The 26,999-nt window shown below is 43.2% G+C and overlaps 1 protein-coding gene and 2 long non-coding RNA genes across 4 annotated transcripts in view; all 3 read left to right on the top strand.

Annotated features, from left to right (window-relative positions):
• The window catches only part of LOC128360974 (heavy metal-binding protein HIP-like), a 78,487-nt gene that overhangs the window by 50,603 nt on the left and 885 nt on the right, over positions 1 to 26,999 (top strand). The window contains exons 7-11 of one of the 2 annotated variants that reach the window (XM_053321543.1): positions 19,575 to 19,637; positions 25,447 to 25,488; positions 25,575 to 25,609; positions 26,429 to 26,456; positions 26,560 to 26,688. In XM_053321543.1, the coding sequence (XP_053177518.1) occupies positions 19,575 to 19,637; positions 25,447 to 25,488; positions 25,575 to 25,609; positions 26,429 to 26,456; positions 26,560 to 26,688 (297 nt within the window). The remainder of the gene's footprint in view (positions 1 to 19,574; positions 19,638 to 25,446; positions 25,489 to 25,574; positions 25,610 to 26,428; positions 26,457 to 26,559; positions 26,689 to 26,999) is intronic. The other variant, XM_053321542.1, reaches the window with a different exon arrangement.
• On the top strand, positions 9,510 to 10,639 carry LOC128361038 (uncharacterized). The gene is made up of 3 exons (XR_008321545.1): positions 9,510 to 9,537; positions 9,768 to 9,830; positions 10,630 to 10,639. It is a non-coding gene; the product is annotated as an uncharacterized LOC128361038 (long non-coding RNA).
• On the top strand, positions 11,860 to 13,173 carry LOC128361040 (uncharacterized). The gene is made up of 2 exons (XR_008321546.1): positions 11,860 to 12,053; positions 12,733 to 13,173. It is a non-coding gene; the product is annotated as an uncharacterized LOC128361040 (long non-coding RNA).

The following is a 26,999-nucleotide window of genomic DNA, read 5'->3' as shown; positions in this document are numbered from 1 at the left end:
CGGCTGCCACCCAGCTCACAAAAATTTGTTTATGTTTCTGGTTATTTTTCTTGTCAAACTTCTTTAACATGTTTACTGATATTAATATCTAAGATTCAAAATAAAGCTTTTACTGAAAAACTTTAAATGTATTCACAGTTTTGGAAAATGTGGTCAAAGAGCTCCAGAGAGAGAACACAGGTAAGCTACGACAATCAATAACATATCAAAACTTTTCTTTTTTTATGTATGCTACCAATGATAATACATTTATCTGATATTAATGTGTTGTTCAGGATGAACCTTTGCCAGTTTTAATTCCCAAAATGACTGAAGAGAAGTCAAAAGATATTTATCTACTTAGGAGAGATACATTCAATATGAGATTTTGAATCTGACTGTTGATTAATTATGAATTTGATTATTAATTTAGCCTTCTAAAGATAAGATAAGATGAGAACAAAGCTCAGTCTCCATAGTGATCATGTTAACAACTTGAAACCTGCTGACCATAAACATACTTCACAATGATATTAATGTTAAATGTGTTGACAGTGTTGGAGGCCAGAATGAACGCCAGTGAAGACGAGGTGGTGAAGCTGAAGATAGAGAGTGCAGGTAAACTGATTATATCATTATTAAGAACAACAGTAAGCTGCAAAGTACAAAGCTAGTTTATTAGCTACACATACAAGTATTTCAAGTTCCGGTTATGTAGATTATATCCTAAAAATGTTGAATGTGTTCACAGATATGATGGCCAGATTGACAATCAGTGAACATGTGATGGAGGAGCTCAAGATGGAGAACACAGGTAAACTGCAACAATCAATAAAATGTAAAAAAGATAAGTAAAAAATCACTGCATGCTGAACAATTATTAATCTGATTATGAATTTTGCCTTCTATTGCAGATCTTCTAGACAGAGTAACATCATTTGAAGACAAGAACAAAGGTCAGTCTCCATAGTGATCATGTTAACAACTTGAAACCTGCTGACCATAAACTTCACAATAATATTAATGTTAAATGTGTCGGCAGTGTTGGAGGCCAGAATGAACGTCAGTGAAAACGAGGTGGAGCAGTTGAAGATAGAGAGTGCAGGTAAACTGATTATATCATTATTAAAGTCTGTGTAAAGTAAGAATAAATATGTTCTGAGTTTGACATATTACGGAAAAGTGTGTTGTTAACCACCCTGCCAAATTTGAATGATTAAAAAAATTGCCAAATATATGAAATTAAGTTTCAAAATTGTGTAAAACCACAGACTGTTTAGAAGAAAACTCTTTTTCTCTGCTACCAAACGCTGTGGGCGTTCTGACAGGGAATGATATCACTCAGATGGAGATTCAGTCTGAGATCCTGGGTGTCAAATCAACCAGTGATCAGACCAACATCACCCCTGACATCTGGGCTGAGTTGAAGGAGCTGAGAGACATGGCCATCGAACACAGTGTGGAGCTGAGGAACAGCAAGAGCAAGATAGAGAAGCTGGAGCAGGAGAATACAGGTTCATTCACATAGTGATCAACACATTCATGCAATGTTCACATAGACATTACTTTTAGGAGTAATTTACTGCTTTTATTCCAGCCATACAGGCCAGACTGACAGCCAGTGAATGCAAGAATGAAGGTAGATATTTATATTTCATACAATAATATAAAATCAATTTATGTTTCTGGTTATTTTTCTTGTCAAACTTCTTTAACATGTTTACTGATGTTCATGTCTAAGATTCAAAATAAAGCTTTTACTGAAAAACTTTAAATGTATTCACAGTTTTTGAAAATGTGGTCAAAGAGCTACGGAGAGAGAACACAGGTAAGCTATGACAATCAATAACATGTAAAAACTTTTCTTTTTTTATGTATGCTACCAATGATAATACATTTATTTGATTTTAATGTGTTGTTCAGGATGAACCTTTGCCAGTTTTAATTCCCAAAATGACTGAAGAGAAGTCAAAAGATATTTATCTACTTAGGAGAGATACATTCAATATGAGATTTTGAATCTGGCTGTTGATTAATTATGAATTTGATTATTAATTTTGCCTTCTAAAGATAAGAGAAGATAAGAACAAAGGTCAGTCTCCATAGTGATCATGTTAACGACTTGAGACCTGCTGACCATAAACATACTTCACAATGATATTAATGTTAAATGTGTTGACAGTGTTGGAGGCCAGAATGAACGCCAGTGAAAATGAGGTGGTGAAGCTGAAGACAGAGAGTGCAGGTAAACTGATTATATCATTATTAAAGTCTGTGTAAAGTCAGAATAAATATGTGTTCTGAGTTTGACATACCACAGAAAAGTGTGTTGTTAACCACCCTGCCAAATTTGAATGATTAAAAAAATTGCCAAATATATGAAATTAAGTTTCAAAATTGTGTAAAACCACAGACTGTTTAGAAGAAAACTCTTTTTCTCTGCTACCAAACGCTGTGGGCGTTCCCGCCGAGTCCGCTGAAGCCCCGCCCCCTACCAAGTGTCACCAGTCAATCAAAGTCACCACCTCTACCAGAAACATGGACGCTTCATCTGAGAGCTTACTGCTGCTAACTAAGCTGCTAGCTTGGCGGCTAACTCGACGGCTAACTCGGCTGCTAGCTCGGCGGCTAATTCGACGGCTAACTCAGCTGCTAGCTCGGCAGCTAACTCAGCTAACTGGCTAACTGTAGACTGTCGTAGTAGTAGTGTGTGCTGAATGGATTTATACCTCTACCTAAATGGTTGAAATGTTTTTTACGCCTTTTCTTTTAGAAATATATTTGTGACCTATTTAATGTGTTTAGAAGAAAATGTCTGAATTCACTTTACACAGTCTTAAGAACAGCAGTAAGCTGCAAAGTACACAGCTGCTAGTTTATTAGCTACACAGTTATGTAGATTATCTCCTTTAAAATAAAAATGTTGAATGTGTTTACAGATGTGATGACCAGATTGAAAATCTGTGAAAACGAGGTGGAGGAGCTCAAGAAACAGAATGCAGGTAAACTGCTTATATCATTATTAATACAATACAATTTGTTCATCAACTGTTTATAAGTGGAGCTATTTTTTTCCTCTATGTGAATCTTCTCACATCCACACAGACCAACCAAAGGTGGCGTTCTCACTTGGTCTCACTGACAGCGGACTAATTGGACCCTTCAATACTGACATCGCACTTAAGTTCACTAAAGTCATCACCAACTTTGGTCAGGTCTACAGTCCAACTACAGGTACTCACCTCTTTCTGCTACACACACAAATGAACTATTATAATGTAATGAACTCATTTTAATTTGTTTGTTAGATGTTTTAATATGTATTCATTGTTACAGCTTTCACTCCATCTTTTGTAATGACTTTTTTTCTCCACTATGGCTCCAGCTGCACACTTTCTGAGGAGGAGACATTTCTCTTTGAATTGGCTCTTTTAAGATTTCACCCATTTGACCTTTTACAGTACATCATAACACTTTTAATGGAGTTTCTCTGTGTCCTCTCAGAGGGTTTGAGCCAGGCCGTTGGTTCTTTGCCAGCATTGATTCATTTGTGTGATTTTGTGTTATGTAATTACAGTTCATGTGGTGACTGATATTGAGAAGCAACAGCGTGCTGAACTCAGAGAAGAGGTAGTTCAACAGCAGGAAAAAGCTTCACTCATTTTCTCCTCTGTTGCAGGACTCTTCACAGCCCCAGTCAGAGGAGCCTACTACTTCTCATTCAATCTACTGGATGGCCGGGGTAACACGTACAGGCGTGTTTTTCTCTATCACAATTACAAGAGAGTGTTGTTCAGTCATAATTACAGTGACCATAGCTTGGAAAGTATTTCTAATTCACTGGTTCTTCAGCTGGAAAAGGGGGACGTGGTCTACCTGATTTTACCTGCTGGCTATAGTGTATTCGATGATGCTAATGATTATACTTTCTTTAATGGATTTCTGCTTTTTCCACTGTGAGACTCAAACATGAGAATTGATTTACCCCCAAATGTTTGGCATAGTGTATGAACAAGTCATACAGTATTCATGTGTATATTAAAGGATGCACATTGTTGCTGTGTTGACTTTGCTCTGCAACAAACTACATATGGAATAAAAGAATGAATATGAGGTTAAAGTGCTGTCTCTGACTTTAATTTGGGGATATTTAAACCTGAGTCTGGGAAAACCAACACATACACACAAAAAGATCACACACTGAAATCCCATTTATCAACTCATTAGTTCAAATGATGATCAGATGATAATTCAGCATTAAAGGATAGCTTCACAATTGTTCATGTCTGTTAAAACAGCAGTCAGGTGCTTATATGAAGACTGAAAGAGGTTTCCTTCACTGAAATCATTCCTCCTTTTCATGCTGGCTAAAAAAATATCTTCTTCAAATGTGCTTTTGATGAAAGTGATGAACGACCAAAATCCAGTGTTTTCAGTGTTCACACAGTTATTTTGTGCAAAACAGCATTTAAAAGTCTCTGATCAGCTTCTATTGAGCTTCAGCAGTGTGAGTTATTATATCAAGTGATATCTGACATATTTACAGACACCCTCCCATACATTTAAGAGTAGGCTTAAAACTTTCCTTTTTGATAAAGCTTATAGTTAGGGCTCTTAGAGCTCTTAGCTTATGCTGCTATAGGCTTAGACTGCCAGGGGACTCCCATGATGCACTGAGCTCCTCTCTCCTCCCTCTCTCTCTCTCTATCCATCCATCTATATTCATTAACATTCATGTTCTATTAATGCATTCAATAAGCTAAACGTCTTCCCCGGAGTTGTCTGTGCTTTCTGGTCTCACAGGTAATCTGGGCCTGTAGACGTCCGGATGACAGATTCCAGTCCCGGACCTTCTAGCTTCATTGTTGATTTTCATTGTGCTTCTCTCCTCTATCCTTCCTTTCTCTCCTCTCAACCCCAACCAGTCGAGGCGGTGGAATGCCTTCTCCAAGTCCACAAAACACATGTGGACTGGTTGGGCAAACTCCCATGCACCCTCAAGGATCCTGCAGAGGGTGTAGAGCTGGTCCACAGTTCCACGGCCTGGACGAAAACCAAACAACTCCTTCTGAATCCGAGGTTCGACTATACGACGGACCCTCCTCTCCAGCACCCCCGAATAGACCTTACCAGGGAGGCTGACGAGTGTGATTCCCCTGTAGTTGGAATACACCCTCCGGTCCCCCTTCTTAAAAAGAGGGACCACCACCCCAGTCTGCCAATCCAGAGGCACTGCCCCCGATGTCCACGCGATGCTGCAGAGTCGTGTCAACAATGACAGTCCCACAACATCCAGGGCCTTGTGAAAGTCGGGGCGGATCTCATCCACCCCCGGGGCCCTCCCACCGAGGAGCTTTTTGACCACCTCGGCGACCTCCACCCCAGAGATAGCAGAGCCCACACCAGAGCCCCCAGGCCCTGCTTCCTTACCGGAAGGCTTGTTGGTGGGATTGAGGAGGTCTTCGAAGTATTCCTTCCACCGATCCAAAACGTCCCGAGTCGAGGTCAGCAGCGCACCGTCCCCACCGTACACTGTGTTGACGGCACATTGCTTCCCCCTCCTGAGACGCCAAATGGTGGTCCAGAATCTCTTCGAAGTCATCCGGAAGTCTTTTTCCATGGCCTGCCCTCCCATGTCCAGGTTTTTGCCTCAGCGACCGCCGCAGCTGCACTCTGTTTGTCCTGCCGGTTCCTGCCTGCTGCCTCTGGAGTCCCACAGACCAAAAAGGTCCTATAGGACTCCTTCTCCAGCTTGACGGCATTCCTCACCGCCGGTGTCCACCAGCGGGTTCGGGGATTGCCGCCACGACAGTAACCGACCACCTTGCGGCCACAGCTCCGGTCGGCTGCCTTCACAATGGAGGCACGGAACATGGCCCACCCGGACTCAATGTCCTACGCCGTCCTGTCAGAGAGTTGAAACTCTCTCTGACAGGAGACTCTGCCAGACGTTCCCAGCAGACCCTCACAATACGTTTGGGTCTGCCAGGTCTGACTGGCATCCTCCCCCAACATCGTAGCCAACTCACCAGGTGCTGATCAGTTGACAGCTCCGCTCCTCTCTTCACCCTAGTGTCCAAGACATAACTACAAAGTCAATCATCGAACTGCGGCCTAGGGTGTCCTGGTGCCAAGTGCACATATGGACACCCTTATGCTTGAACATGGTGTTGGTTATGGACAATCTGTTACAGGCACTGAAGTCCAATAACAGAACACCACTCGGGTTTAGATCGGGGGGGCCGTTCCTCCCAATCACACCCTTCCAGGTCTCACTGTCGCTACCAACATGGGCGTTGAAGTCCACCAGCAGAACGAGGCAATCCCTAGGGGGAGTGTTTTCCAGCACCCCCTCCAAGGAGTCCTAAAAGGGTGGATACTCTGAACTGCTGTTTGGACTATAGGCACAAACAACAGTCAGGATCCGTTCCCCCACCCGAAGGCGGAGGGAGGCTACCCTCTCGTCTACCGGGGTAAACTCCAACATACAGGCACCAAGCCGTGGGGCAATAAGTATTGCCACTCCAGAGTGGACGTGAGTCCAACCCCTCTCGAGAAAACTGGTTCCAGACCCCTTGCTGTGCGTCGAGGTGAGGCCGACTATATCTAGCCGGAACTTCTCAACCTCGCGCACCAGCTCAGGCTCACAATGCACCCGACCGCTTTGGCACCTCCCACTGGTGGTGAGTCTGTGGGAGCAGGGTCCCATGTCCCCTCTTCGGGCTGTGCTTGGCCGTGCTCCATGGGTGAAGGCCCGGCCACCAGGCTCTCGCCCCCGAACCCCACCCCCAGGCCTGGCTCCAGGGGGGGCCCCCGGTGACCCGCCGCCGGGCAGTGGACATGAAAAACCATGTATATTCTTCATCATTAGGGTCTTCTGAGCTACCCTTTGTCTGGCCCCTCCCCCCAGACCTGTGGCATAAAAGCCCCCGACAACTGAGCTCCTGGGGTCATTGGGATGCGCAAACCCGTCCACCACGATAAGGTAGTAGCTCAGGGAGGGGCTGTACCAAAGTAAATCTCTTATTAATCATTGTTATGTCTCCTTTTGGTAGTTTTTAGGTTTCGTTAGTCTATTTTTTATCGCTTTTTGGAGAAAAAACAGCAGAAAATTAGCAGAACTTTCTGGAAATGTGGGGTTTATTGTATAACCATTAGATCCATCAGTCTTCACTGCTACATCATAAAAAGACTTTGACTTGAGTAAAGTTGAATCAGTACTTCTACTTTTACCAGAGTCTTTCTTTTACACAAGTATCTGAACTTCTGCTTAATATAAATACAGAATGGAAGAAGCTTTAATCACCTCTGCTGTGGAGCATTAAACCTGAAACTGAAGAGCAGAGAAAGCTACGATGGAGTATTAGGGGAAATTACCAGAATAAAGTAGTAATTTTACGTTAAAATGAGGAATGTTGAGCATCTTGTGAAGTTGTACTTTAGTATCGGTTTCACAAATAAGGACATATTTAATCTTTTGGCACATCAGCATCACATGAAAACTAAAATACTGACTTTGCTCTTATCATCTCTTTACTCTACAAACTTTCACAGCCAATGGTTTTGAAAGATTCTAACTTGTTGTTTGCTTTTAGTTCAGTGTTGAAGGATCTTTGGTGCTATTTTTGCATTCGTTATCAAAGACAGCTGTTTAATTCTCATACAGCAGTTCAGTGACCTGTTTTACGTGGATATAAAAACGGGAACTGACCGAGTGGTGTCAGACTGCATCTTGCTGTCTAAAGAGGTGATATTTCACAATGAGGCGTGCTGCAGCTTTTCTGGCATTGCTGCTCTGTCTGTACTGGACGAGGGCTCAGGGTGAGAGTGGAGGGCTGACAGGGAATGATATCACTCAGACGGAGATTCAGTCTGAGATCCTGGGTGTCAAATCAACCAGTGATCAGACCAACATCACCCCTGACATCTGGGCTGAGCTGAAGGAGCTGAGAGACATGGCCATCGAACACAGTGTGGAGCTGAGGAACACCAAGAGCAAGATGGAGAAGCTGGAGCAGGAGAATACAGGTTCATTCACACAGTGATCAACACATTCATGCAATGTTCACATAGACATTACTTTTAGGAGTAATTTACTGCTTTTATTCCAGCCATACAGACCAGACTGACAGCCAGTGAATGCAAGAATGCAGAGCTCCAGAGAGAGAACACAGGTAAGCTACGACAATCAATAGCATGTAAAAACTTTTCTTTTTTTATGTATGCTACCAATGATAATACATTTATTTGATATCAATGTGTTGTTCAGGATGAACCTATGCCAGTTTTTATTTCTAAAAATGACTGAAGAGAAGTCAAAAGATATTCATCTACTTAGGAGAGATACATTCAATATGAGATTTTGAATCTGGCTGTTGATTAATTATTAATCTGATTATTAATTTAGCCTTCTAAAGATAAGAGAAGATAAGAACAAAGGTCAGTCTCCATAGTGATCATGTTAACAACTTGAAACCTGCTGATCATAAACATACTTCACAATAATATTAATGTTAAATGTGTTGACAGTGTTGGAGGCCAGAATGACCGCCAGTGAAAACGAGGTGGAGCAGCTGAAGATACAGAGTGCAGGTAAACGGATTCTATCATTATTAAAGTCTGTGTAAAGTAAGAATAAATATGTGTTCTGAGATTCACATACCACAGAAAAGTGTGTTGTTAACCACCCTGCCAAATTTGAATTATATAAAGGTCGCCAAATATATGAAATTAGGCTTCAAAATTGTGTAAAACCACAGACTGTTAAGAAGAAAACTCTTTTTCTCTGCTCCCAAACGCTGTGGGCGTTCCCGCCGAGTCCGCTGAAGCCCCGCCCCCTACCAAGTGTCAGCTGTCAATCAAAGTCACCACCTCTACCAGAAACATGGACGCTACATCTGAGAGCTTTCTGCTGCTAACTCAGCTGCTAGCTTAGCAGCTAACTGGGCTACTAGCTTGGTGGCTAACTGTAGACTGTAGTAGTAGTAGTGTGTGCTGAATGTATTTATACCTCTACAGCAGCAGGGGCGGGTTTATGCTAATCACTAAATCCTGAACACAGAAATCTTGAAACACAGTTTGTGAAGCCTAGCTCCACAATTCAAATCTAAATGGTTGAAATGCTTTTTACACCTTTTTTAGAAATACATTTATGACCTATTAAATGTGTTTAGAAGAAAATGTCTGAATTCACTTTACACAGTCTTTAGAACATCAGTAAGCTGCAAAGTATGCTAGTTTATTAGCAACAGTTATGTAGATTATCTCCTTTAAAATAAAAATGTTGAATGTGTTTACAGATATGATGACCAGAATGAACGTCAGTGAAAACGAGGTGGTGAAGCTGAAGATAGAGAGTGCAGGTAAACTGATTATATCATTATTAAGAACAACAGTAAGCTGCAAAGTACAAAGCTAGTTTATTAGCTACACATACAAGTATTTCAAGTTCCAGTTGTGTAGATTATATCCTAAAAATGTTGAATGTGTTCTCAGATATGATGGCCAGATTGAAAATCATTGAACATGTGATGGAGGAGCTCAAGATGGAGAACACAGGTAAACTGCAACTATCAATAAAATGTAAAAAAACAAACAAACAAAAAACACTGCATGCTGAACAATTATTAATCTGATTATGAATTTTGCCTTCTATTGCAGATCTTCTAGACAGAGTAACATCATTTGAAGACAAGAACAAAGGTCAGTCTCCATAGTGATCATGTTAACAACTTGAAACCTGCTGACCATAAACTTCACAATAATATTAATGTTAAATGTGTTGACAGTGTTGGAGGCCAGAATGAACGCCAGTGAAAACGAGGTGGAGCAGCTGAAGATAGAGAGTGCAGGTAAACTGATTATATCAGTATTAAAGTCTGTGTAAAGTAAGAATAAATATGTGTTCTGAGTTTCACATACCACAGAAAAGTGTGTTGTTAACTACCCTGTCAAATTTGTTTGATTAAAAAAATCACCAAATATATAAGATTAGGCTTCAAAGTTGTGTAAAACCACAGACTGTTTAGAAGAAAACTCTTTTTCTCTGCTACCAAACGCTGTGGGCGTTCCCACCGAATTCGCTGAAGCCCCGCCCCCTACCAAGTGTCACCTGTCAATCAAAGTCACCACTTCTACCAGAAACATGGACGCTTTGTCTGAGAGCTTTCTGCTGCTAACTCAGCTGCTAGCTTGGCGGCGAACTCGGCTGCTAGCTCGGCGGATAACTCGGCAGCTAACTCGACGACTAACTCAGCTGCTAGCTCGGCGGCTAACTCGGCGGCTAACTCAGCTAACTGGCTAACTGTAGACTGTAGTAGTAGTAGTAGTAGTGTGTGCTGAATGTATTTATACCTCTACAGCAGCAGGGGCGGGTTTATGCTAATCACTAAATCCTGAACACAGAAATCTTGAAACACAGTTTGTGAAGCCTAGCTCCACAATTCAAATCTAAATGGTTGAAATGCTTTTTACACCTTTTTTAGAAATACATTTATGACCTATTTAATGTGTTTAGGAGAAAATGTCTGAATTCTCTTTACACAGTCTTAAGAACATCAGTAAGCTGCAAAGTACACAGCTGCTAGTTTATTAGCTACACAGTTATGTAGATTATCTCCTTTAAAATAAAAATGTTGAATGTGTTTACAGATATGATGGCCAGATTGAAAATCAGTGAACATGTGATGGAGGAGCTCAAGATGGAGAACACAGGTAAACTGCAACAATCAATAAAATGTAAAAACAAAAAACAAACAAAAACAAAAAAACACTGCATGCTGAACAATTATTAATCTGATTATGAATTTTGCCTTCTATTGCAGATCTTCTAGACAGAGTAACATCATTTGAAGATAAGAACAAAGGTCAGTCTCCATAGTGATCATGTTAACAACTTGAAACCTGCTGATCATAAACTTCACAATAATATTAATGTTAAATGTGTTGACAGTGTTGGAGGCCAGAATGAACGCCAGTGAAAATGAGGTGGATGAGCTCAAGATAGAGAGTGCAGGTAAACTGATCATTATTAAAGTCTGTGTAAAGTAAGAATAAATATGTGTTCTGAGTTTGACATACCACAGAAAAGTGTGTTGTTAACCACCATGCCAAATTTGAATGATTAAAAAAATCGCCAAATATATGAAATTAGGCTTCAAAGTTGTGTAAAACCACAGACTGTTTAGAAGAAAACTCTTCTTCTCTGCTCCCAAACGCTGTGGGCGTGGCCTCCGCGGTCCGCTGAAGCCCCGCCCCCTACCAACTGTCACCTGTCAATCAAAATCCCCACCTCCACCAGAAATATGGACGCTACGTCTGAGAGCTTTCTGCTGCTAACTCAGCTACTAGCTCGGCGGCTAACTCGGCTGCTAGCTCGGCGGCTAACTACACTGCTGGCTCGGCGGCTAACTCGGTGGCTAACTCAGCTAACTGGCTAACTGTAGACTGTAGTAGTCGTAGTGTATGCTGAATGTATTTATACCTCTACAGCAGCAGGGGCGGGTTTATGCTAATCACTAAATCCTGAACACAGAAATGTTGAAACACAGTTTGTGAAGCCTAGCTCCACAATTCAAATCTAAATGGTTGAAATGCTTTTTACACCTTTTTTAGAAATACATTTATGACCTATTTAATGTGTTTACAAAAAAATGTCTGAATTCACGTTACACAGTCTTAAGAACACCAGTAAGCTGCAAAGTACACAGCTGCTAGTTTATTAGCTACACAGTTATGTAGATTATCTCCTTTAAAATAAAAATGTTGAATGTGTTTACAGATATGATGACCAGATTGAAAATCTGTGAAAACGAGGTGGAGGAGCTCAAGAGACAGAATGCAGGTAAACTGCTTATATCATTATTAATACAATACAATTTGTTCATCAACTGTTTATAAGTGGAGCTATTTTTTTCCTCTATGTGAATCTTCTCACATCCACACAGACCAACCAAAGGTGGCGTTCTCACTTGGTCTCACTGACAGCGGACTAATTGGACCCTTCAATACTGCCATCACACTTAAATTCAGTAAAGTCATCACCAACTTTGGTCAGGTCTACAGTCCAACTACAGGTACTCACCTCTTTCTGCTACACACACAAATGAACTATTATAATGTAATGAACTCATTTTAATATGTATTCATTGTTACAGCTTTCACTCCATCTTTTGTAATGTAATGTAATGTAATCTTTTTTTTTCTCCACTATGGCTCCAGCTACACACTTTTTGAGGAGGAGACATTTCTCTTTGAATTGGCCCTTTTAAGATTTCACCTATTTGACCTTTTACAGTACATCATAACACTTTTAATGGAGTTTCTCTGTGTCCTCTCAGAGGGTTTGAGCCAGGCCATTGGTTCTTTGCCAGCATTGAGTCATGTGTGTGATTTTGTGTAATGTAATTACATTTCATGTGGTGACTGATAAGGTTCTCATGATGAAGTGAGTTTGTTGCTCTGTTTTAAGGTGCTCACTTATATCTCTCTGTTATATCACTTTCTATAAACCTTATGGGATGCAAACTGACTCACTGAATGTGTAACTGACAGCTCTCAACTTTTACAGACTATACAGTCTCTGAGTAATGTGATGTTAACAAAGCAAGAGCACTGAACAACTATTCCTTCAGATTAGACAAACCCACTTACAGCAGCCTGACCAAAGTATTGAGAAGCAACAGCGTACTGAACTCAGAGAAGAGGTAGTTCAACAGCAGGAAAAAGCTTCACTGATTTTCTCCTGTGTTGCAGGTCTCTTCACAGCCCCAGTCAGAGGAGCCTACTACTTCTCATTCACTACACTGGATAACCGGAGTAACGCATGGAGGCGTGTTTTTCTCTATCACAATGACAAGAGAGTGTTGTACAGTTATAATTACAGTGCAAATAGCGCGGAAAGTGTTTCTAATTCACTGGTTCTTCAGCTGGAAAAGGGGGATGTGGTCTACCTGGTTTTACCTGCTAGCAGTAGTGTATACGATGATACTGATGATCATACTTTCTTTAATGGATTTCTGCTTTTTCCACTGTGAGACTCAAACAAGAGAATTGATTTACCCCCAAATGTTTGGCATAGTGTATAAACAAGTCATACAGTATTCATGTGTATATGAAAGGATGCACATTGTTGCTGTGTTGACTTTGCTCTGCAACAAACTACATATGAAATAAAAGAATGAATATGAGGTTAAAGTGCTGTCTCTGACTTTAATTTGGGGATATTTAAACCTGAGTCTGGGAAAACCAAGAGAGAGAGAGAGAGAGAGAGAGAAATGAAACTGCCTATTTTTTTTATTTTTTTTATGATATATAGAAAGAAAAATAAATTTTGCTGTGGTTTTCTGTTCCCAATATAAGTTTGTGTGTCTATATTTATCACTGTGGTTTATTTTAAGGGTGTATCTAAAACAAAGGTTCATCCTTGTGTGAGGTTTGAGAATTAAAATCTCACATGCCAGGAGAGAGACCTGGCTGGTACCTCAGCTTTATTCAGAAAAACTAAAGAAAGACTAATCACACTCAAACAGTCACATAAAAAATGGCACCTCAGTATTTATATTATATATTTATTTATATTCTGTCTGAAATCTGGCTTACAGCAGAACTAGACTGTGTCCAGTGATTTTTTTTTCTGTGCAGGTTTTTAACAAAAGAGGAAAAATTAAGGAGATAAACACCAAAGTGGCTTATGAAGAGTCATTAACTGTACCAAAGTACCTTTACTGTTACTGTCCTCTTCCGCTTATCCTGGTTGGGTCGCGGGGGCAGCAGCCTAAGCAGGGAAGCCCAGACTTCCCTCTCCCCAGCCACTTCGTCCAGCTCTTCCCGGGGGGAACCCGAGGCGTTCCCAGAGACATAGTCCCTCCAGTGTGTCCTGGGTCTTCCCCAGGGTCTTCTACCGGTGGGATGGGCCCTGAACACCTCACCAGGGAGGCGTCCAGGAGGCATCCTAATTAGATGCCCGAGCCACCTCATCTGTCTCCTCTCAACGCGGAGGAGCAGCGGGTCTACTCCGAGCTCCATCCAGATAACTGAGCTTCTCACCCTATCTCTAAGGGACAGCCCAGCCAGCCTACGGAGGAAGCTCATTTCGGCCGCTTGTACCCGTGATCTTGTTCTTTCGGTCACTACCCAAAGCTCATGACCAGAGGTGAGGGTAGGAACCAAGATCGACTGGTAAATCGAGAGCTTTGCCTTTCGGCTCAGCTCTCTCTTCACCACGACGGATCTGTGCAGAGTCCGCATTACTGCAGATGCCGCACCGATCCGCCTGTCGATCTCCCGTTCCATCCTTCCCTCACTCGTGAACAAGACCCCGAGGTACTTGAACTCCTCCACTTGGGGCAGGGCTTCATCCCCGACCCGGAGAGTGCACTCCACCCTTTTCCAGTTGAGGACCATGGCCTTTGATTTGGAGGTGCTGATTCTCATCCCGGCCGCTTCACACTTGGCTGCGAACCGATCCAGTGAGAGTTGGAGGTCACGGTCTGATGAAGCCAGCAGGTCCACATCATCCACAAAAAGCAGTGACCCAATCCTGAGGTCACCAAACCGGACCCCCTGCATGCGCCTCGAAATCCTGTCCATGAAGACTATGAACAGGATCAGTGACAAAGGGCAGCCCTGGCGGAGTCCAACCCTCACCGGAAACAAGTCCGACTTATTACTGGCAATACGGACTAAGCTCTGACACCGGTCATACATGGATTGGACGGCCCTTATCAGGGGGTCCGGTTGCCCATATTTCCGGAGAACCCCACACTGGAGTCCCCGAGGGACACAGTCGAATGACTTCTCCAAGTCCACAAAACACATGTGGACTGGTTGGGCAAACTCCCATGCACCCTCAAGGATCCTGCAGAGGGTGTAGAGCTGGTCCACAGTTCCACGACCTGGACAAAAACCACACTGCTCCTCCTGAATCCGAGGTTCGACTATCCGACAGACCCTCCTTTCCAGCACCCCCGAATTGACCTTACCAGGGAGGCTGAGGAGTGTGATTCCCCTGTAGTTGGAACACACCTTCCAGTCCCCCTTCTCAAAAAGAGGGACCACCACCATAGTCTGCCAATCCAGAGGCACTGCCCCCGATGTCCACGCAATGCTGCAGAGTCTTGTCAACCATGACAGCCCCACAACATCCAGGGCCTTGAAGAACTCGGGGCGGATCTCAACCACCCCCGGGGCCCTCCCACCGAGGAGCTTTTTGACCACCTCGGCGACCTCCACCCCAGAGATAGGAGAGCCCACACCCGAGCCCCCAGGCCCTGCTTCCTTACCGGGAGGCGTGTCGGTGGGATTGAGGAGGTCTTCGAAGTATTCCTTCCACCGCTCCACAACATCCCGAGTCGAGGTCAGCAGCGCACCGTCCCCACCGTACACTGTGTTGACGGCGCACTGCTTCCCCCTCCTGAGACGCCGGATGGTGGTCCAGAATCTCTTCGAAGCCATCCGGAAGTCTTTTTCCATGGCCTCGCCGAACTCCTCCCATGTCCGGGTTTTTGCCTCAGTGACCGCTGCAGCTGGACTTGCCGGTACCTGCCTGCTGCCTCCGGAGTCCCACAGGCTACAAAGGCCCTATAGGACTCCTTCTTCAGCTTGACGGCATCCCTCACAGCCGGTGTCCACCAGCGGGCTCGGGAATTGCCACCACGACAGGCACCGACCACCTTTCGGCCACAGCTCTGGTCGGCCGCCTTAACAATGGAGGCACGGAACATGGCCCACTCGGACTCAATGTCCCCCGCCTCCCCCGGTACGTGGTTGAAGCTCTCCCGGAGGTGGGAGTTGAAACTCTCTCTGACAGGAGACTCTGCCAGACGTTTCCAGCAGACCTTCACAATACGTTTGGGTCTGCCAGGTCTGACCGGCATCCTCCCCCACCATCGTAGCCAACTCACCACCAGGTGCTGATCAGTTGACAACTCCGCCCCTCTCTTCACCCGAGTGTCCAAGACATGTGGCCGCAAGTCCGACGACACAACTACAAAATCAATCATCGAGGGCAAGTGCACATATGGACTCCCTTATGCTTCAACATGGTGTTGGTTATGGACAATCTGTGACGAGCACAGAAGTCCAATAACAGACACTGCTCGGGTTCAGATCGGGGGGGCTGTTCCTCCCAATCACACCCTTCCAGGTCTCACTGTCGCTGCCAACATGGGCGTTGAAGTCCCCCAGCAGAACGAGGGAATCCCCAGGGGGAGTGCTTTCCAGCACCCCCTCCAAGGAGTCCAAAAAGGGTGGATACTTTGAGCTGCTGTTTGGACCACAGGCACAGACAACAGTCAGGATCCTTTCCCCCACCCAAAGGCGGAGGGAGGCTACCCTCTTGTCTACCGTGGTAAACTCCAACATACAGGCACCAAGCCGGGGGGCAATAAGTATTGCCACTCCAGAGTGGACGAGAGTCCAACCCCTCTCGAGAAGACTGGTTCCAGAGCCCTTGCTGTACGTCGAGGTGAGGCAGACTATATTTAGACTATAGACTATATCTATCTATACCTTCGGGCTGTGCCTGGCCGGGCCCCATGGGCGAAGGCCCGGCCACCAGGCTCTTTCCCCCGAGCCCCACCCCCAGGCCTGCCTCCAAGGGGGGGCCCCGGTGACCTACGTCCGGGCAAGGGACACAAAAAACCATGTATCTTCTTCCTCATTAGGGTCTTCTGAGCTACCCTTTGTCTGGCCCCTCCCCCCAGACCTGTTTGCCATGGGAGAAAAAACCCCGACAACTGAGCTCCTGGGGTCATTGGGATGCGCAAACCCCTCCACCACGATAAGGTAGTAGCTCAGGGAGGGGCTGTACCAAAGTAAATCTCTTATTAGTCATTTTTATGTCTCCTTTTGGTAGTTTTTAGGTTTTGTTAGTCTATTTTTTATCACTTTTTGGAGAAAAAACAGCTCCTATCACACATTATCATGTCCTATTTTACCACAGACATGAAAATAGAACATAGCAATAATGATTGAAATGTTATTTTATATGTAAAGTTAAAATGAGCAGAACTTTCTGGAAGTGTGGGGTTTATTGTATAACCATTAGAGCCATCAGTCTTCACTGCTACATCATAAAAAGACTTTGACTTGAGTAAAGTTGAATCAGTACTTCTACTTTTACCAGTCTTTCTTTTACACAAGTATCTGACCTTCTGCTTAATATAAATACAGAATGGAAGAAGCTTTAATCACCTCTGCTGTGGAGCATTAAACCTGAAACTAAAGAGCAGAGAAAGCTACGATGGAGTATTAGGGGAAATTACCAGAATAAAGTAGTAATTTTACGTTAAAATGAGGAATGTTGAGTATCTTGTTAAGTTATACTTTGGTATCAGTTTCACAAATAAGAACATATTTAATCTTTTGGCACATCAGCATCACATGGAAACGAAAAGACTGACTTTGTTCTTATCATCTCTTTACTCTACAAACTTTCACAGCCAATGGTTTTGAAAGATTCTAACTTGTTGTTTGCTTTTAGTTCAGTGTTGAAGGATCTTTGGTGCTATTTTTGCATTCATTATCAAAGACACCTGTTTAATTCTCATACAGCAGTTCAGTGACCTGTTTTACGTGGATATAAAGACGGGAACTGAACGAGTGGTGTCAGACTGCATCTTGCTGTCTAAAGAGGTGATATTTCACAATGAGGCGTGCTGCAGCTTTTCTGGCGTTGCTGCTCTGTCTGTACTGGACGAGGGCTCAGGGTGAGAGTGGAGGGCTGACAGGGAATGATATCACTCAGACGGAGATTCAGTCTGAGATACTGGGTGTCAAATCAACCAGTGATCAGACCAACATCACCCCTGACATCTGGGCTGAGCTGAAGGAGCTGAGAGACATGGCCATCGAACACAGTGTGGAGCTGAGGAACAGCAAGAGCAAGATGGAGAAGCTGGAGCAGGAGAATACAGGTTCATTCACATAGTGATCAACACATTCATGCAATGTTCACATAGACATTACTTTTAGGAGTAATTCACTGCTTTTATTCCAGCCATACAGACCAGACTGACAGCCAGTGAATACAAGAATGAAGGTAGATATTTATATTTTATACAATAACATAAAATTAATTTATGTTTCTGATTATTTTTCTTGTCAAACTTCTTTAACATGTTAACAACAAGATTCAAAATGAAACTTTTACTGAAAATCTTTAAATGTATTCACAGTTTTGGAAAATGTGGTCAAAGAGCTCCAGAGAGAGAACACAGGTAAGCTATGACAATCAATAACATGTAAAAACTATTCTTTTTTTATGTATGCTACCAATGATAATACAATTATTTGATTGATTTATTACTTGTCGCAAATCAGTTTGGACAGAGTTCACAATAGTTTTAAAGAAATCTGATGGCATTGTGTCAAGACAGCATGTTGATGGTTTTAGATGCTGCACTGTTTCCTCTATGGTTTTTTGGTCAACTATTTTAAATTCTGACATTGCAGTTGAGTTAATCCTGGGAGGTTTTAGGGATTGCATCATTTTATTGTTTTGTTGATTTGTGTTGATATTTAACCTTATGGACTGTATTTTTTCACTGAAAAAGCAAATTCATTGCATTTTTCTGTGGAAAGGAGTTCTGGAGCTATCTGTTGAGGGGGGTTTGTAAGCTTATCAACCGTAGCAAACAGAGTACGAGTGTTGTTGATGTTCTTATTAATTATTTCAGAAAAGTGTTGCTGTCTAGCTTTGAGTGTACTAGACTACTGTACACTGTACAGTAGTAGACTGTGACTACAGTCTACTACTGTAGACTGTAGTAGTAGTAGTAGTAGTGTGTGCTGAATGTATTTATACCTCTACAGCAGCAGGGGCGGGTTTATGCTAATCACTAAATCCTGAACACAGAAATCTTGAAACACAGTTTGTGAAGCCTAGCTCCACAATTCAAATCTAAATGGTTGAAATGCTTTTTACACCTTTTTTAGAAATATATTTATGACCTATTTAATGTGTTTAGGAGAAAATGTCTGCATTCTCTTTACATGGTATTTAAGAACAGCAGTAAGCTGCAAAGTACACAGCTGCTAGTTTATTAGCTACACAGTTATGTAGATTATCTCCTTTAAAATAAAAATGTTGAATGTGTTCACAGATATGATGACCAGAATGAACACCAGTGAAACCGAGGTGGTGAAGCTGAAGATAGAGAGTGCAGGTAAACTGATTATATCATTATTAAGAACAACAGCAAGCTGTAAAGTACAAAGCTTGTTTATTAGCTACACATACAAGTATTTCAAGTTCCAGTTATGTAGATTATCTCCTAAAAATGTTGAATGTGTTCTCAGATATGATGGCAAGATTGAAAATCAGTGAACATGTGATGGATGAGCTCAAGATGGAGAACACAGGTAAACTGCAACAATCAATAAAATGTAAAAAAACAAACAAACACAAAGAATCACTGCATGCTTAACAATTATTAATCTGATCATGAATTTTGCCTTCTATTGCAGATCTTCTAGACAGAGTAACATCATTTGAAGATAAGAACAAAGGTCAGTCTCCATAGTGATCATGTTAACAACTTGAAACCTGCTGACCATAAACTCCACAATAATATTAATGTTAAATGTGTTGACAGTGTTGGAGGCCAGAATGAACGCCAGTGAAAACGAGGTGGAGGAGCTCAAGAGACAGAATGCAGGTAAACTGTTTATATCATTATTAATACAACATAATTTGTTCATCAACTGTTTATAAGTGGAGCTATTGTTTTCCTCTATGTGAATCTTCTCACATCCACACAGACCAACCAAAGGTGGCGTTCTCACTTGGTCTCACTGACAGCGGAGAAATTGGACCCTTCGATACTGACATCACACTTAAGTTCAGTAAAGTCTCCACCAACTTTGGTCAGGGCTACAGTCCAACTACAGGTACTCACCTCTTTCTGCTACACACACAAATGAACTATTATAATGTAATGAACTCATTTTAATTTGTTTGTTAGATGTTTTAATATGTATTCATTGTTACAGCGTTCACTCCATCTTTTCTAATGACTTTTTTTCTCCACTATGGCTCCAGCTGCACACTTTTTGAGGAGGAGACATTTCTCTTTGAATTGGCCCTTTTAAGATTTCACCTATTTGACCTTTTACTCTGTTGCAGGTCTCTTCACAGCCCCAGTCAGAGGAGCCTACTACTTCTCATTCACTACAATGGATGGCCGGAGTAATGTACACAGGCAGGTTTTTCTCTATCACAATGACAAGAGAGTGTTGGTCAGTCATAATTACAGTGTACATAACTCGGAAAGTGTTTCTAATTCACTGGTTCTTCTGCTGGAAAAGGGGGATGTGGTCTACCTGGTTTTACCTGCTGGCTATACTATATACGAAAGTGGTAGTGATGTTACATCCTTTAATGGATTTCTGCTTTTTCCACTGTGAGACTCAAACATGAGAATTGATTTACCCCCAAATGTTTGGCATAGTGTATAAACAAGTCATACAGTATTCATGTGTATATGAAAGGATGCACATTGTTGCTGTGTTGACTTTGCTCTGCAACAAACTACATATGAAATAAAAGAATGAATATGAGGTTAAAGTGCTGTCTCTGACTTTAATTTGGGGATATTTAAACCTGAGTCTGGGAAAACCAACACATACACACAAAAAGATCAGACACTGAAATCCCATTTATCAACTCATTAGTTCAAATGATGATCGGATGATAATTCAGCATTAAAGGATAGCTTCACAATTGTTCATGTCTGTTTTAAAACAGCAGTCAGGTGCTTATATGAAGACTGAAAGAGGTTTCCTTCACTGAAATCATTCCTCCTTTTCATGCTGGCTAATAAAATATCTTCTTCAAATGTGCTTTTGATGAAAGTGATGAAGGACCAAAATCCAGTGTGTTCACAGTTATTTTGTGCCAAAGTGCATTTAAAAGTAGATGATCAGCTTCTATTGAGCTTCAGCAGTGTGAGTTATTATATCAAGTGATATCTGACACATTTACAGACACCCTCCCCTACATTTAAGAGTAGGCTTAAAACTTTCCTTTGTGATAAAGCTTATAGTTAGGGCTCCTAGAGCTCTTAGCTTATGCTGCTATAGGCTTAGACTGCTGGGGGACTCCCACAATGCACTGAGCTCCTCTCTCCTCCTCCCTCGCTCTCTCTATCCATCCATCTATATCCATTAACATTCATGTTCTATTAATGCATTCAATAAGCTAAACTTCTTCCCCGGAGTTGTCTGTGCTTTCTGGTCTCACAGGTAATCTGGGCCTGTAGATGTCCGGATGACAGATTCCAGTCCCGGACCTTCTCGCTTTATTGTTGATTTTCATTGTGCTTCTGTCCTCTATCCTTCCTCTCTCTCCTCTCAACCCCAACCGGTCGAGGCGGTGGAATGCCTTCTCCAAGTCCACAAAACACATGTGGACAGGTTGGGCAAACTCCCATGCACCCTCAAGAATGTGTAGAGCTGGTCCACAGTTCCACGGCCTGGATGAAAACCAAACAACTCCTCCTGAATCCGAGGTTCGACTATCGGACGGACCCTCCTCTCCAGCATCCCGGAATAGACCTTACCAGGGAGGCTGACGAGTGTGATTCCCCTGTAGTTGGAACACACCCTCCGGTCCCCCTTCTTAAAAAGAGGGACCACCACCCCAGTCTGCCAATCCAGAGGCACTGCCCCCGATGTCCAAGCGATGCTGCAGAGTCGTGTCAACAATGACAGTCCCACAACATCCAGGGCCTTGAGGAACTCAGGGCGGATCTCATCCAACCCCGGGGCCCTCCCACCGAGGAGCTTTTTGACCACCTCGGCGACCTCCACCCCAGAGATAGCAGAGTCCACACCAGAGCCCCCAGGCCCTGCTTCCTTACCGGAAGGCTTGTTGGTGGGATTGAGGAGGTCTTCGAAGTATTCCTTCCACCGATCCACAACGTCCCGAGTCGAGGTCAGCAGCACACCGTCCCCACTGTACACTGTGTTGACGGCGCACTGCTTCCTCCTCCTGAGACGCTGGATGATGGTCCAAAATCTCTTCGAAGCCGTCCGGAAGTCTTTTTCCATCGCCTCGCCAAACTCCTCCCGGTTTTTGCCTCAGCGAGCGCCGCAGCTGCACTCTGCTTGGCCTGCCGGGACCTGCCTGCTGCCTCCGGAGTCCCACAGGCCAATAAGGCCCTATAGGACTCTTTCTTTACCTTGACGGCATCCCTCGCCACCGGTGTCCACCAGCAGGTTCAGGGATTGCCGCCACGACAGGCACCGACCACCTTGCGGCCACAGCTCCGGTCGGCCGCCTTAACAATGGAGGCACGGAACATGGCCCACTTGGACTCAATGTCCCCTGCCTCCTCCGGTACGTGGTTGAATCTCTCCCGGAGGTGGTAGTTGAAACTCTCTTTGACAGGAGACTCTGTCAGACGTTCCCAGCAGACCCTCACAATACGTTTGGGTCTACCAGGTCTGGCTGGCATCCTCCCCCGCCATCGGAGCCAACTCACCACCAGGTGCTGATCAGTTGACAGCTCCGCCCCTCTCTTCACCCGAGTGTCCAAGACATGCGGCCGCAAGTCCGACGACACGACTACAAAGTCAATCATCGAACTGCGGCCTAGGGTGTCCTGGTGCCAAGTGCACATATGGACACCCTTATGCTTGAACACGGTGTTTGTTATGGACAATCTGTGACGAGCACAGAAGTTCAATAACAGAACACAGCTCGGGTTCAGATTGGGGGGGCCGTTCCTCCCAATCACACCCTTCCAGGTCTCACTGTCGCTGCCAACATGGGCGAAGAAGTCCCCCAGCAGAACGAGGGAATCCTCAGGGGGAGTGCTTTCCAGCATCCCCTCCAAGGAGTCCAAAAAAGGTTGATACTCTGACCTGCTGTTTGGACCATAGGCACAAACAACAGTCAGGATTCGTCCACCCACCCAAAGGCGGAGGGAGGCTACCCTCTTGTCTACCGGGTAAACTCCAACATACGGGCACCCAGCCGGGGGGCAATAAGTATCGCCACTCCAGAGTGGACGAGAGTCCAACCCCTCTCGAGAAGATTGGTTCCAGAGCCCTTGCTGTGTGTCGATGTGAGGCAGACTTTATCTAGCCGGAACTTCTCAACCTCGCGCACCAGCTCAGACTCCTTCCCCACCAGAGAGGTGACATTCCACGTCCCTAGAGCTAGCTTCTGCAGCTGAGGGTCAGACCGCCAAGGTCCCCGCCTTCGGCTGCCGCCCAGCTCACAATGCACCCGACCCTTTTGGCCCCTCTCACTGGTGGTGAGTCTGTAGGAGCGGGGTCCCATGTCCCCTCTTCGGGCCATGCCTGGCCGGGCCCCATTGGCAAAGGCCCGGCCACATGGCTCTCGCCCCCAGCCCCACCCCCAGGCCTGGCTCCAGGGGGGGCCCCCGGTGACCCGCGTCCGGGCAAGGGACACGAAAAACCATGTATCTTCTTCATCATTAGGGTCTTCGGAGCTACCCTTTGTCTGGCCCCTCCCCCCGGACCTGTTTGCCATGGGAGACCCTACCAAGGGCATAAAAGCCCCCGACAACTGAGCTCCTGGGGTCATTGGGATGCGCAAACCCCTCCACCACGATAAGGTTGTAGCTCAGGGAGGGGCTGTACCAAAGTAAATCTCTTATTAGTCATTTTTTATAACTTTTTGGAGAAAAAACTGCAGAAAATGAGCAGAACTTTCTGGAAGTGTGGGGTTTATTGTATAACCATGAGAGCCATCAGTCTTCACTGCTACATCATAAAAAGACTCTGACTTGAGTAAAGTTGAATCAGTACTTGTACTTTTTACCAGAGTCTTTCTTTTACAAAAGTATCTGAACTTCTGCTTAATATAAATACAGAATGCAAGAAGCTTTAATCACCTCTGCTGTGGAGCATTAAACCTGAAACTGAAGAGCAGAGAAAGCTATGATGGAGTATTAGGGAAAATTACCAGAATAAAGTAGTAATTTTACATTAAAATGAGGAATGTTGCGTATCTTGTGAAGTTATACTTTGGTATCAGTTTCACAAATAAGAACATATTTAATCTTTTGGCACGTCAGTATCACATGGAAACTAAAATACTGACTTTGCTCTTATCATCTCTTTACTCGACAAACTTTCACAGCCAATGGTTTTGAAAGATTCTAACTTGTTGTTTGCTTTTAGTTCAGTGTTGAAGGATCTTTGGTGCTATTTTTGCATTCGTTATCAAAGACACCTGTTTAATTCTCATACAGCAGTTCAGTGACCTGTTTTACGTGGATATAAAGACGGGAACTGAACGAGTGGTGTCAGACTGCATCTTGCTCTCTAAAGAGGTGATATTTCACAATGAGGCGTGCTGCAGCTTTTCTGGCGTTGCTGCTCTGTCTGTACTGGACGAGGGCTCAGGGTGAGAGTGGAGGGCTGACAGGGAATGATATCACTCAGACGGAGATTCAGTCTGAGATCCTGGGTGTCAAATCAACCAGTGATCAGACCAACATCACCCCTGACATCTGGGCTGAGCTGAAGGAGCTGAGAGACATGGCCATCCAACACAGTGTGGAGCTGAGGAACAGCAAGAGCAAGATGGAGAAGCTGGAGCAGAAGAATACAGGTTCATTCACACAGTGATAAACACATCCATGCAATGTTCACATAGACATTACTTTTAGGAGTAATTTACTGCTTTTATTCCAGCCATACAGACCAGACTGACAGCCAGTGAATGCAAGAATGCAGAGCTCCAGAGAGAGAACACAGGTAAGCTACGACAATCAATAACATGTAAAAACGTTTCTTTTTTTATGTATGCTACCAATGATAATACATTTATTTGATATTAATGTGTTGTTCAGGATGAACCTTTGCCAGTTTTAATTCCCAAAATGACTGAAGAGAAGTCAAAAGATATTTATCTACTTAGGAGAGATACATTCAATATGAGATTTTGAATCTGGCTGTTGATTAATTATTAATTTGATTATTAATTTTGCCTTCTAAAGATAAGAGAAGATAAGAACAAAGGTCAGCCTCCATAGTGATCATGTTAACAACTTGAAACCTGCTGACCATAAACATACTTCACAATAATATTAATGTTAAATGTGTTGACAGTGTTGGAGGCCAGAATGAACGTCAGTGAAAACGAGGTGGAGGAGCTCAGGAACGAGGTGGTGAAGCTGAAGATAGAGAGTGCAGGTAAACTGATTTTATCGTTATTAAGAACAACAGCAAGCTGTAAATTACAAAGCTAGTTTATTAGCTACACATACAAGTATTTCAAGTTCCATTTATGTAGATTATCTTCTAAAAATGTTGAATGTGTTCACAGATATGATGACCAGATTGAAAATCAGTGAACATGTGATGGAGGAGCTCAAGATGGAGAACACAGGTAAACTGCAACAATCAATAAAATGTAAAAAAAAAAAAAAAAAAAAACACTGCATGCTGAACAATTATTAATCTGATTATGAATTTTGCCCTTTATTGCAGATCTTCTAGACAGAGTAACATCATTTGAAGATAAGAACAAAGGTCAGTCTCCATAGTGATCATGTTAACAACTTGAAACCTGCTGACCATAAACTTCACAATAATATTAATGTTAAATGTGTTGACAGTGTTGGAGGCCAGAATGAACGCCAGTGAAAACGAGGTGGTGAAGCTGAAGATAGAGAGTGCAGGTAAACTGATCATATCATTATTGAAGTCCGTGTAAAGTAAGAATAAATATGTGTTCTGAGTTTCACATACCACAGACAAGTGTGTTGTTAACCACCATGCCAAATTTGAATTATTAAAAAAATCGCCAAATATATGAAATTAGGCTTCAAAATTGTGTAAAACCACAGGCTGTTTAGAAGAAAACTCTTTTTCTCTGCTACCAAACGCTGTGGGCGTTCCCGCCGAGTCCGCTGAAACCCCGCCCCCTACCAAGTGTCAGCTGTCAATCAAAGTCACCACCTCTATCAGAAACATGGATGCTACGGCTGAGAGCTTTCTGCTGCTAGCTCGGCAGCTAACTGGGCTACTAGCTCGGCGGCTAGCTTAGCGGCTAGCTTAGCGGCTAACTCGGCGGCTAACTCAGCTAACTGGCTAACTGTAGACTGTAGTAGTAGTAGTAGTGCTGAATGTATTTATACCTCTACAGTAGCAGGGACGGGTTTATGCTAATCACTAAATCCTGAACACAGAAATCTTGAAACACAGTTTGTGAAGCCTAGCTCCACAATTCAAATCTAAATGGTTGAAATGCTTTTTAGACCTTTTTTAAAAATACATTTATGACCTATTTAATGTGTTCAGAAAAAAATGTCTGAATTCACTTTACACAGTCTTAAGAACAGCAGTAAGCTGCAAAGTACACAGCTGCTAGTTTATTAGCTACACAGTTATGTAGATTATCTCCTTTAAAATAAAAATGTTGAACGTGTTTACAGATATGATGACCAGATTGAAAATCAGTGAAAACGAGGTGGAGGAGCTCAAGAGACAGAATGCAGGTAAACTGCTTATATCATTATTAATACAATATAATTTGTTCATCAACTGTTTATAAGTGGAGCTATTGTTTTCCTCTATGTGAATCTTCTCACATCCACACAGACCAACCAAAGGTGGCGTTCTCACTCGGTCTCACTGACAACGGACTAATTGGACCCTTCGATACTGACATCACACTTAAGTTCAGTAAAGTCATCACCAACTTTGGTCAGGTCTACAGTCCATCTACAGGTACTCACCTCTTTCTGCTACACACACAAATGAACTATTATAATGTAATGAACTCATTTTAATATGTATTCATTGTTACAGCTTTCACTCCATCTTTTGTAATGACTTTTTTTCTCCACTATGGCTCCAGCTGCACACTTTTTGAGGAGGAGACATTTCTCTTTGAATTGGCCCTTTTAAGATTTCACCTATTTGACCTTTTACAGTACATCATAACACTTTTAATGGAGTTTCTCTGTGTCCTCTCAGAGGGTTTGAGCCAGGCCGTTGGTTCTTTGCCAGCATTGAGTCATGTGTGTGATTTTGTGTTA

Source organism: Scomber japonicus, chromosome 6 (genome assembly GCF_027409825.1).
Source record: "Scomber japonicus isolate fScoJap1 chromosome 6, fScoJap1.pri, whole genome shotgun sequence".
Lineage (NCBI taxonomy): Eukaryota > Metazoa > Chordata > Actinopteri > Scombriformes > Scombridae > Scomber > Scomber japonicus.
This window is presented reverse-complemented; position numbering and strand designations above follow the sequence as displayed.